The sequence below is a fragment of the Nelumbo lutea genome, chromosome 2, assembly GCF_056320005.1.
Source record: "Nelumbo lutea isolate HS-2025 chromosome 2, American lotus-T2T, whole genome shotgun sequence".
In the NCBI taxonomy this organism is placed as follows: domain Eukaryota; kingdom Viridiplantae; phylum Streptophyta; class Magnoliopsida; order Proteales; family Nelumbonaceae; genus Nelumbo; species Nelumbo lutea.
Window position 1 is genome coordinate 83,520,600 of NC_142685.1, and position 12,929 is coordinate 83,533,528.

The 12,929-nt window shown below is 37.9% G+C and overlaps 1 protein-coding gene across 2 annotated transcripts in view; it reads left to right on the forward strand.

The window, feature by feature from the left end:
* The window catches only part of GYRA (DNA GYRASE A), a 96,781-nt gene that overhangs the window by 47,079 nt on the left and 36,773 nt on the right, over positions 1-12,929 (forward strand). For both annotated transcript variants that reach the window (XM_088970414.1, XM_088970413.1), the window contains exon 13: positions 1,461-1,509. In XM_088970414.1, the coding sequence (XP_088826540.1) occupies positions 1,461-1,509 (49 nt within the window). The remainder of the gene's footprint in view (positions 1-1,460; positions 1,510-12,929) is intronic.

Genomic DNA, 12,929 nt, shown 5'->3' on the forward strand with positions numbered 1-12,929 from the left:
GGTGGGTGGGGGGTCTCCATACAACACTGCCTAAACTTCCACAAATTTTTGTAAAGAGTTCCTTTATGCCTATGTTTTCAATTTGTTATTTTTAGTGTACTGGGAAGAACCTGCAGTTCTCAAGTATTTGCCCCAAAACCTTTCTAATCCCTACTTACCATTCGTTTAATCCTAGAATTGTCTCCAACTCATGGTCCACATTTACCTTTTTGACTCACCAATCGGTCACACTGGTCCTTCATTAATTTTTACTAAAGCTTTGGTCCTGCATCAATTTTGTATAAAAGTGATCTATTTTACACCTTGTTTGTAATGGTACAGGTTTATAATTGTTGATATTTGATTTTTAGGGGTTAGGGCTTAGGTTACACATGTTTTTGTTTCCTTATGACTTGGATCTTTACAAAGCATTGTACTATTGAATGAATGCTGTTTGGCTCTTCTAGTTGCATTATCAATTTGCTTGGGTTGTCTTCTAATGTGAGATTTTCCTCTTTGTTCTCTTTAAGATACCGATGTTTCAATGTTAGTAGAAGCACTTGTGCATATATCTTCTATCATGTTGTAAGACTCAGTGGATTGGACTGGACTGTCCACTGGTGAACCCATGACCCATTGAGCTTTTCAGATCCTGGTTATCTGATGGTTTACAGGCAGAATGATCTAACTGGTGGTTAAACCAGTTAAATCAAGATACAAGATTTCTGATATTTCACCACCTTTGAGTCTGACAACATTGAATTATATCTTTGGTTCTAACATTCAGAACTACAGAATCCAAAATTCACCTTTATCCTTGTAATTGGCTAGAACACTTTCCAAATTTTCATATTTGAATTCTTTGGTGGGAGCTGTTTTGTGTCATATATCAGAAACAAAGACCAGGAAGAAGAAATAAATGAAAGAAAAGGGAGAGAGCAGATGCAAAACAAATTAAGAGAAGACTAAAAATGGAGTTGGGCTGGTGTCCCCCTCTAGTGATATTTATATTGTGGATTAGTTACAAAATCACTGAAATACCCTCATAAAGGAAAAAATCCTAAATATTCTTAATTTCTTACAAGTAAAGCTACCAACACCCTCATTCTCTCTACAATCTTTACAGGAGTCAATTGGATTTTATGCCCATCTTATTCATTGTCCCTTGTATCACAGTGCTAATTATTTCTGGAAATGGTAGTAATTTTCCATCATAATACAGTTGTTGATTACTTGGTTTTTGATTGTTTTCTGTTTTCATTTTCTGAAGATTCATGCCGAGTACATTGTTTAATATTTATTGACATTTTATATTAGTTCATGCTTTTTCTCAATAATTAAGATGGTGATTATTATGTCATTTCAATTTTGTTGGATACCACTGATGTATCATAAATCACCTGAACATTTTTAGATTCCATTGATCTATCCGGCATCACCTGTACATTGTTGTTTCAGTTATTTGTTTTCTCTTTTCACAGTATTCTTGGTGGACAACCAAAACAAATGGGTTTGAAAGAATTGCTTCAGGTGATATTTCTTCCATGATTTATTTTTTTGTTGCATCTCTTTTTGCATATTAGAGACTGATGCTTCAGCGTATTAGGTCTTTCTATTCCTTTGTCCTCCTATTTGACTCTACTTCTAGGACTAGTTTTATTTTTTTGGTTTTATTACTTTGGAGCATGTGGGGGGTCTAACAAATTCATGGAAGCAAGCTCAGAGAAACATTGTAAAATTACGTAAACTATGAAATTGTTGGAAATCTTTGATATGCCTTTGAAAAAGATGGGAAAAATATCAATATATTCTTACCAATAAATTATGTCATTATATACATAGGATTTTATATACAACCATAACAACTGTTTAAAATAGGAAATACAAAATACACAAAATTTCAAGGAGATGGATGATCCTATGGGGTTCCTCTGCATGCTTCAAGCTGGAAAACGGTGATAATGGAGGTACATGGTGTGATTATTGCTGTTAGAGTGGTGGTGGAAGGGCAGGTTTGTTAGGGGGCTGCCAACATTTGATCCTTTAAGATGTTGGCTGTGGACATATTGGCCAGTGAATTGGAGTGCAGTAGAGAAGAGATTGGACCACGATGCTAAGGTACCAAAATCGATGAGTCTATTCTTTCTCGGGGGGAATGATGCGACGAAGGAAATGTTCTGAGATTTGGAGGCAGAGGAAAGACAGTCAGGGCAGGAGGATGATCAGGATTTTGGTAAGGAGGAAGAGGGTGAAGGGAACGTTTTGCTTGACGAGGCGGACTGTTTAGTTAAGGTTGTGGATTTTTACGTTGACTTTCTGTTAAGGTTGACAAGGAGTTGAAACTAAGGAACGCTTGTAGAGGAAGAGGAAGACGGTAAATTGTTGTTTAAGGTCTTTGTGCAAGGCTGTTTGTTTCTTTGTAGGGAGAATGCCAATTTCAGCAAATGGGAAAGGACCTCCTTTTTTGTTGTTTGTGGGAGTGTGTTGGGTTTTGTATGGGCCAGATTGCTGGATTAGAGTGGGGTGTGAAGGTTAGGAGTCCTGTTTGTGGTGTGTAGTGTAATAGTGGTTTTTGATCTACCCTTTTCTTAATAAATTTCTTTTATTTTACCTTAAAAAAACAACACAAACTTGATTTATATCATTTGCACATCTCATATTCATTGCATTCAAACATATTATAGATATTAAATTCATAGTCATGATCATAATCTGATAAATACACCCAAGAAGCAACCATTTGTGCTTATTTGCGGTTCCGTAATATTTTTTTGTTTGTTGATTTTCTCATGTTTCGGAGAGCATTCACCCTTTTCTATGGCAAATGCTCTTCTTTTTTTCTCTTATCTCTCTTTAGAGATTTAGTTGGCATGCTTTCCTGTTTTGATCCAAATAATGTATGTTTTATGGTTTGATTGTAATTTATCAATTGGAACAATCAAAACTTTATTGAATATTGCAAAAAATTATAAAGTTTGACCTAAACGTCGGGTGGATGTTGTTCAATAGGTTGGAAGCATTTTAGGTGGTATTTATTTGATAGCTTGGAGAAGAGATTAGAAAAAGAATGAGATAACCCAAGGAATCACTGCAATGGAGCCTAGAATCACTCTAGGATGTCAATGGAATCAATCTATAATGCGTGCATTGCTAGAGAGAACAATATCCAAGCTCTTCTTTTATTTCATCCTATGTATATCTATATTTCCTACACTTCTTTATCTCTCATTTGTAACTTAATCACTCCTTGTCTTGTGTGCTAATGTTGGTTAGAGGATAGCAATAGAAGAAAAGATTTCTACTTTGCATGAGAATGATACATGGGAACTTGTCGTTGGGTGTACACAATATAGTACCTTCCTAATGGTACAATGGAGTGTTTGGGGCCCGTTTAGTGGTAAAAGAGTTTACAAAGACCTATGGTGTTGCCTTTGATTTACTAGATCAGACAGCCATGTTGGGTTGTATGCCTGTAACCACACCTATGGATTTGAACACTAAACTTATTCCTAATCAGGGGGAGCTTGTAGAAGATCCAGAGAAGTATAGGAGGCTAGTTGAGATGATTTATTTGACTTCTATATGTATTAATATATTTTTCCACTTTGCAGTGAGTATTGCGAGCCAGTTCATGGAATCACCTACAGTGCTTCACCTTGTTACAGTGTTTAGGATCCTTTTCCATCTAAATGGATTCCCAAGGTTAGGTGTGATATATAAGTATCTTGGACATTTAATTATATTTGGCGTTTCTGATGCAAATTGGGTAGGTTCATCTACAGATTGACAATGTACTACTGGGTATTGTATGTTTCTTGGTTGGCAGTTAGTTACCTGTAAGAGTTAGAAGCATGGTGTTATAGTTAAATCTAACGGAGAAGCTAAATACTGTACAATGAGTCATTCAATGGGAGAGTTGATACGGCTATAAAGTCTACTACAGTAGATGGGGATTACAATACCATTGCCTATGCAATTGCATTGTGATAATCAAGCAACTATACACATTGCATTAAACCTAGTGTTTCGTGAATGAACAAATCTTTCCAAGGTGGACTGTTATTTCATTCATGGAAAATTCAAAATGTCCATTTGTAAAGTAAGACAATCAACTTGCTCACTTGTTTACTAAAGCTTTGCATTGACCTTGGATTGACTTTATGGTTGTCAAGTTGGATTTATAGAGTATATATATTCCAACTTGAGGTGGAGTGCTATGATTTAAGAGGTGTTCCTAGGTGCATAGATGAGGTGCATATCATGACCTGCACCATGCCATGGTTGAAGTGCAGCCCATTTGGAAAAGGGGTATATTTGTCTATTTAGTTTATTACTTAAGTTGGGTTGTTTTTAGGTTTTATTTTATAACTATGGGGTATTTATGTAATCTTCTGATGATTTATATCTTAATATAAATTTTTATCTGACTGATCAGTAGGTCCTCTGTTCTCTAAGTGTACAGAGGGGAAACGGGAGAGATTAACTTTCTTAGCTCTCCTAAGTACAGACAATATAAGTACAATACAACTCAAAATAGATGATCCCTTTCCACCCCTTGCTTTGTTAAAGTATCAGCAAATGAATTAGCATTCCTTTTCACCCATTGCACATTGATTTCCATTCCTCGAGACAGCTATTTACTCCTTTCTCATTTATATAACACCACCATCCAACTCCCTCTTCCTTTCTGCAGCCATTCGATAGCTAACTTTGAGTTCCCCTGAATTACTAGCTTCTGGATATTCAGCTCTCTACCCATGTTAAGACCTTCCAGCACCACCATTATTTAATCCCTCAAAGAATCTCCAACACCCCAATCGATCCTGAGTAGACAACGATGATTCTTCCTTCCTCATTTCTAAAGATGGCCTCTATACCTTAAGGACCCAGATTTCCTTCACTACTCCCATACAAAATCTGCATAACAAAACCACATGGCGGAAAGGACCAGGTCTAACCATGGCCTTGCTAGGTGTTGAGTCAGCAACTTCCTTCCAATTCCTCACCGAGTCATTTGCATGGACTCCCTCAAAAGTATCAAGATACTTCACTCAATGGATCACACTTATTGTAATGACTTAAATTAGGGTGTTAGAGTCAGCTGTAGAAGGGTAGTCTAGTCATTTTACTTTATGTTATATGCTTGATGTAGTTACTGTTGTATTCCAAGTCAAGTGACGTGTCCCACACTGTGGGGGCACAACAGTCATTGTGCTTTTATTTAGAAAGCTATAAATAAATCTGGTCGATTAGAGAGAAAGTTTGATCCAGTCTTTCCTTCTATCTCTTCTCTTCTCTGCCTCTCTGTCTCTCTCTCCATTTATTCTTATTTTCTGTTATTCTGAAACTGAAACCTATACAGATCTGAACTTTATCATAGGGTATCCCTACTTATCCTTTTATCAAGAAAGATCCTCTGATTCCATTCTTCCCATGCTGTCCAACACACAACCACCTTCGTACATCTCCATAAAGAACTCCTCTTCTTCAGCCAACTATCAGAGTTAGAGGCAAACAAGCTTCAATCCTTTGGCGGGGGGTTCCATTTGCACTCAAATTAAGAGAAACCAATCCCAAATTGAAGAAATAAAAGGATAGGAGATTAATAGGTGATAGCAAGACTCACCATTAGTCTTATTGAGAGAGCACCGATTAAGGGATAAACATCAATTTGGTCTTTCTCTTTGAAGTAGGTCAAGGGTTTTTATTCTCTCTAGAAAGCCTTCCAAACAAAAAGCACCTACACGAGGAGGGACAGGCTTGCTCGAAGCCTCCCTAACAGGAAAATGCATCCCAAACTATCCTTTGGTTATAATGTTAAAAAAAAGAGCAACAAGAAAATGATCAGAAGAAGAAATGGTCAAAATTCGACTATTCCTTTTAATGGGATCCAAAATGACCCTATCCAACTTTTGGAGAATAGACATAAAAACATTCATTTCTGGTCAAAACCAGATGGTGCATTAGAAGGCACAATGAAAGTAGAGATAGGTTTGTCCCTATGATTGAAAATGGAATAGAGAGAGCATAATTGCTCCTTCAAAGATGAATTATCCAATCACTTGATCCCAAAATTTGACACAATTTCCAGAACAAGGATTAAACCTAACAAATGGCAAGAAAGAAGGTGAAATTTCATTGGACTTCTTGGGAGAAGCTCTAGAAGCCCTAGCCAGAATCTGGGAAACCCAACTATCAGCCATATTACCATGAATACTGATGATAGCTTTCTGTGCACCCCTTTAGGAGTTCTAAACACTAACAGAAGATTCCATAAAATTTTCCCCTAATAGATAAGTAGCTTTTCTTCCATTTTGCAATTTCTTTGTGAACCTTTCAACCACAAGATTCAAAAAATTACTTGTTCTTAGATTATCCCCCAATGGTAACCCCAAATAGGTCAATAACCATTGAGCCACCTCATATCCCAAAACCTTGGTACTTTTTGCAATCTCCCTCTCTTCCAAATTCAGACACAATCTCCCACCTCACAACCCAAATTTAGACTCAATAGAAATTAAAAGTCTTACCTCTGATCCCGAAGCACTTGGTTAAAAAAGTCTCTACGACCTATAACAAGATTTCTCCAGTTATCTAGGGTTTTTGGGAAAAATATCCAAGAACCTGGCTTGGGCTTCAACCAAGGATGGAAACCTCTGCAAAAACTCTCCTAAGCGGGCTGCATAAGTTGCTGATTGATCAACATATCAGTTCTCCATACACACTGTGTATGGGTAAAGAAATAAGAAAGAAGTCGAAAGTGAGAACCCACTCTGATACCAAGTTGAGAAATACACCTGCAATAATTCAGAAAATATAAGAAAAAAAACGAAAGGAAGAGAAAGGAAGAAGAAAGTGGTTTCAACAATAGGTTGTGGAAGAAGAAGAGAAGGAAAGAGAGAAAAGAAGAGTTCAAACTTCTCTTTATCCCCCTTGATCTCTTTTATTAACTCAATTCTAAAATGAGGTACAATTAGCTGGATGCACTTAATGAGGCGGCCAACACAAAGAGAACAAAAAAGCCCATAGCTAAGGTCCATAACCAACAAATATAAACTTTAAGCACTACTTAATAGAAATAAAAAACACTAAGGCCCATTCGTCCCATTCTCACTACAAGATTATAGAAGGGAGAACCACTTTATTTGTTCGGGAGTTACCTTTGGCTATGATCTTGTATAAGCTATTGAAAAAGTTAAACAACTTGAAATCCTTTGGGTGCAATGCATGAAGGGAAGGGGGATCCATCATATGGATGGCCAAACCATGTAGGGTGGTTGGGCGAAATTTCAAAAATTTTCTTTCTCCCTTCCGGGAATTGTATTCCCTGTTTTAGGAAAACTACATTTTTCAAGGTTCATTCTTGAGACAAACCAGATCAGATTTGAAACCAAAATAAGAGAGCGCTATAGCTGATACAGAATCCACAAACGTAGCTCCCAACGTAGGTGTTCATGCTCAAGGAGGTCATCAAATCTTGCCTCCACTAAAGATGACACAGGTTGAGATGAAGTAGGATCATCAAAGTAGTTCTTTAGCAAGAATTGCAATCCTTCAGTAAAGATCACACAAGGGAGTGTGAAAACGATTCAGATATGATTTTTCTAGCAAAAATCATAATCAAGATTTAATCTTGATCAGTCCAAGAACTTGGAGATCGAACAGGGTAGAGAGGCAAGAACAAAGGGAGAAATGAATGTAGTAAAAGTGTTTAACTGAAGGAATTCACCCTCTATTTATAACCTTTAAGATCAGCTTCCTAATCCTATTAGGAAAGAGTTCTTTGATCCAAATCTTTATTTGGATCATAACTCTTAAGTGGATAAGACATATCTTATCAACTTGCTGATCCAAATTCAGATCTAAACCCAGATTCACCCATATTTAATTAATCACATTAACCCAGTCCGAAATGGGCTTTAGGCCCATTAAGCTATCAGACTCACTTCTCTTTTAATTGTTGGCTAGCTTGGCTTTCTTTGTATGGCATGAGACCCTAACATTGATCTTCACAAAAGCCATATGGGTTCAGCCTAGCCTCTGTTACAAGGCTTGGCCGAATATGTTGTGGGTCCAAGCGTAGGATCTCGTCATGGGTCGGTCCATGGGGAGAATCTCTAGCTTCCCCTTGCCCCTCCCTTTGCGTGCAGACCCTATCGTGGCGACCTAAGGGGTGATTTGTCCAAGAGATCACCCTAACTCTCCTCAACTCTTCTCTTGATTGAAATTCTTGGCTGCCTTTATTCAATAATAGTGGCTCCTTAAATAGGAGATTACAAGAGTCCTACTCGTAGGGGGACTCCTTGCTGAATAGGGAGACCTCCAACTCTATCTTGATAAGATAAGACTGATAAGATAAGATAAGTCTCTCTTAATCCTAATAAGATAAGATAATCTAATCTACTAACTTAATAAGATAAGAATAACAAGATAGTCAAATCTAATATGTTGAATGGATAAGACTGTTGCTACCGAATTGGATAGGATGAGAACATCGGATCATTGCTGCTGTTGCTCTTAATACGCGTCCACATCAGAATGCACTATTGAACACAGTGAACCCTCGAGCCCATCAGTATAGGCTCTTAACAGGCCCAACATTTACACTAAATGGTCCTTGAGGCTAGCCACCTTATGAAGGTCCAAGGACTATGGTCTTATGTGAGATTAGCCCATCAGGTATATAAGCCCTAAATGGTCTTACACTTAACCTCTCAGTCCATAATGATCAAACACTGCCTGACAAGAGATGACCTCTCCCTCGGCTGCAAGGTACAGTGTTGCACTCTCTGCTCAGGATGGATCTTGGGAATTAAAACCTTTGCAAACTTTTTTCATAAAACATAATATATATATATATATATATATTATGCAAAAACACACCAGATATAACATGAATCAATTATGTACTATTATTCATTTACAATAAATGTCAAAAGTACATCAATCTATAATAGAAATCTTCAAACAATAAATGTCAAAAGTACTATTATTCATTTACAATAAATGTCAGAAGTACATCAGGCTCACTTCTCTTTTAATTGTTGGCTAGCTTGGCTTTCTTTGTATGGCATGGGACCCTAACATTGATATTCACAAAAGCCATATGGGTTCAGCCTAGCCTCTGTTGCAAGGCTTGGCCGAATATGTTGTGGGTCCAGGCGTAGGATCTCGTCGCGGACCGGTCCATGGGGAGAACCTCTAGCTTCCCCTTGCCCCTCCCTTAGCCTTTTTGGTGAGTCACTACTCTATAGTAGAATCCTTCAAACACCTTCTATAGATCATTTTTCAAACACTTCCCAACAATATTGATAGAAGGGCATAGTAAAACCATCTAGTCCATGAGCTTTTGATCTATCTATAGAGAATACAACTTCCTTGATTCTATCCACTGCCTAGAATCCTCTAATCTAGACCACTCTAAGATGTGAATTAGTCCTCTAATATCAGGTTTAAAATTAGTGATTAACATTACAAATCAGATCTGAATGATAGTACAAGAGCTGTGTATGTCGAAGAGAAGAGGTAAGAGAAGAAGTCGAATTAGTCTTCGTTCTCCTCTAACCCTATTTTTTATTAATCTCTAAAACAAATTTATGATGACAAGTATACCCCTAAGTGGGCGGCCAACATGGCAGTTAAATAAAGAAAATAAAATAAGAACAAATAACAGGCTCATTAAGTGAGGCCCATCAACATAAAATAAAAGGTAAAATAAAGGATATCACATAAGAGGCTGTTAGGGCCCATTCGGCCCGGTCTCTTTACACTCTATACCCTGAATTCAATTTTTCTCATTCAGTGTTCTCCTGAAAATAGACTTTAGTGTTCCACAAAAACTCAACTAATCTCAATTCTTATCCTATCTAGAAATGGTAGTGCCATTCACCACAACTTTAGAGGTAAAGTTTTTCCTTCTCCTGTTGGCCAAAGCATGGAAAAATTTGGTATTCCTAACTCCTTCAACCAGCTAACCCATGGTTTTTTCCTACAAGAAACCTCCTCTTTATGTAAAATATCCTCCAATTGTTTCCTCAACGACCTCTCTTCCTTATCTCTTTATTCAAAATCACCTATATTTTCATTCAAATCCAGATTTTTAATTTTCTTTAGTACCTCCTGCTTTTTCTCTTCTAATCTTCGAAACCATTGGATGTTCCAATCATTCCTTCAATTTTCGATGAAACTTCATGCCTTCCCATTTAACAATGGGATTTTACCTTCCCACCATTTGTTACCTTCTCTATAAATCCCCTATTACATAACCACATATTTTCAAATCTGAAAGGAATTAGATCCCTCCGACCCTCGTTTTCTTTAATGATTGATATTGGCCAATGATCCGAGGTGACTCTTGTTAATGCTTTGGGCGGATATTCCCCCAATGTTCCTCCAGTCCATAGTAAGTAGGAATATATCCGTTTTGGAACATATTGGAATAGCTTGAATGTTTAGCCAAGTAAATTTGTTATAGCTTAGGAGCAACTCCTTAAGTTCAAACCCATTAATGAACCGATTAAACTTCCTCATCCTTATACTTATTCTTTGTCTTGGGTTATTTGATTCATCTGTGAATCTAATCACATTACAATCTCCTCCCAAACATTAAGGCCCATCCCATAAACGTTAGTCCGAACCCACTCAAACCCATCTTTTACTTGTTAATGGCGCTGTTTGGCGTGTCTTTCTACGTGGTTTGTCGGCTATTTACAAGCCCGATGGACCATGATGTGGTCTTTTCCCGTTTGGTTCGTGGTAGATCTAGTTGCCAAAAGCGGGCGTGTAGAAAAGACGCGAGAATCCTAAAATAGGCGATTTTTGGGAAGCTCGAAATGGAGCTTTCACGTTTTTTTCTAGTCATCTTTGCATGGAAAGATGCACGGAAAGACATGCCTTAACCAAATGGGCTTAGGCTACTCATATCTTAACGCAAAAGCTCAGTGCGTCTTTTGACTGTCAGAGCTACTAAAAGATCTTCCCAAAAAGATTTGCCAAACGATCTTGAAATTTAACTGAAATTGTAAATTTGCACACAAGTACCTCAACTCCAATCTCAAAATTATTGTTCCAAATGCCACCCGAGGCACCCCAAGTTGGGGACATTACTCGTATAAAGCCCAGGATGTTTCAATTTGCCGTGATAGTTGAGTGAGTTGCTAACACTACCCACATCCTTATGAGTGAAGTATACCATCCCGCCGAGTTCATGGAAGCCTGACCATGCCTTGAGCTCTGCTGATCTAAATCAAATACTTGGCAGTTTCCCAAAGTTTCATTTAATTCATGACCTGCACCTGGACCTTCAGGATTAAAGCTCACTCTTATTCTTCTGCTAATGTCAGCATTTGGGTCATCATATTGAATTGAAAATCGGTCGACTCTTCAGCTTCCAAGTCTTGACCTTTTGGGCGGGTCAACCAACTTCCACATGGCAGCCAACTGCCCAAGTCATTATCTTCTTCTTCCTTTGACCTTAAAGACCAGAGTTTTGCTTCAGTCTGCAACCAAAGCAGATGGTTCTCCCTCAATTTTCAATGAAGATTTCCAAAGTTTCATTTAATTCATTGTTAGCCACTCAGAGATCTTGCCGACAGTAGGCTTCCAGGACTCCATCGTAATGAACTGCTATTTTGTTAAGAATCTGTTCTTTCCAGAGATTAAATGTCAATCCAAAAAGCTTAATAATCACGTAGTTTCTGGGAGGAGCAACTCGTTACAATCAGGTGACCAGTTCTCCACTGATCAAGCCAAGAGGTGTTTCCATTGTCATCAATTCCATTTGGAAGTCCCCCACAACGAGGATTGCTATCCAATAATCAAATGTGATAATTATCGCCTTTTTCTTTGAATGGGTTTTCTTCATAATTGCTTCTAGTATCTCCTTCCAACCTTTTACTTTGGATTTTGCTTTCACCACTTTCCTCTTCCCCCACTTGGTTCTCTTTCCTTCCCAAATTAATTTCGAGCAGGATGCCTGAGCAATGCTCAATGTAATCTCTTTGTTGTTGCTAGTCTCTGTAGCTTCTAGTTTAGGATCTGGTTCTCCAATCTCTGTATCTGTTTTTTCCTTCGCTCCAAAGTTTGTTTTTGATTCTATTCTCACTGGCTTTTCTTCCTTTAATGTAAACTCTTTTAATGCCAAAGATTGCATCAACCACACCTGTCTTTCTCTTCCCTCCGGTAAGCAAATCATTTCCTTTTTTTCCTTTTGCCAAGAGTTCTGTTAGTGCAATGAAACTACCATTCTTGTTACTTCTGCTTTCAGCCACAAAGATTGTAGAGAAAATGGTTGACCAACTTGTGGTCCCACTATCATTTCTTGATGATATATTGCTGTTATGTTGCTGTTAGCATGTGTTTTACTGTTGTTACTAGGGACGGGTATTCCTGTCATTGTATGCCTCTTATTTTGTGACTAATATAAATAGCACCTGGGTGGCAGATTAGAAAAAATTTCTGCACCCTTTTTCTTCTATTCTTTCTCCTCTCCTCTCTTCTCTTCCCTTCCATCTCTGCTCTTTTCTTCTCTTTTTCTGATTTCTTCTTCTTAAAACAGGTCTGAACTTTACCGGTTTCAGACAACTTGGTTTCAGAGCAGGTCTAAGACTGGTTAGGGCTCTCATGTAGTTGTAGTCGAGCCTACTACATGAGAGTTTTCTTGGGCTGGAAGTTTCAGCTTGAATCACCTGGTTCTTGGAGGTCATTGGAGATTGCAGGAGATGCCCAAGGTCGAGAAATCTTGGAGAGTTGCCCGGTGACTAGGAAGAATCAGAGAAAGCAGGTCAGTTTCTGATTTAGGGCTTAAATCAGTGATTGAGAGTGGCACCTAGCTCTTTTTGTGTAGTTTTCATACTTCTTTTTGGATTGACAAACTTCTGAAGTCTTTTGGAGTCCTTTGGGAGGATGCCGAGTGGTTGACAGTTTTTCATTTTAGTTTCTCTTCTTGGGTT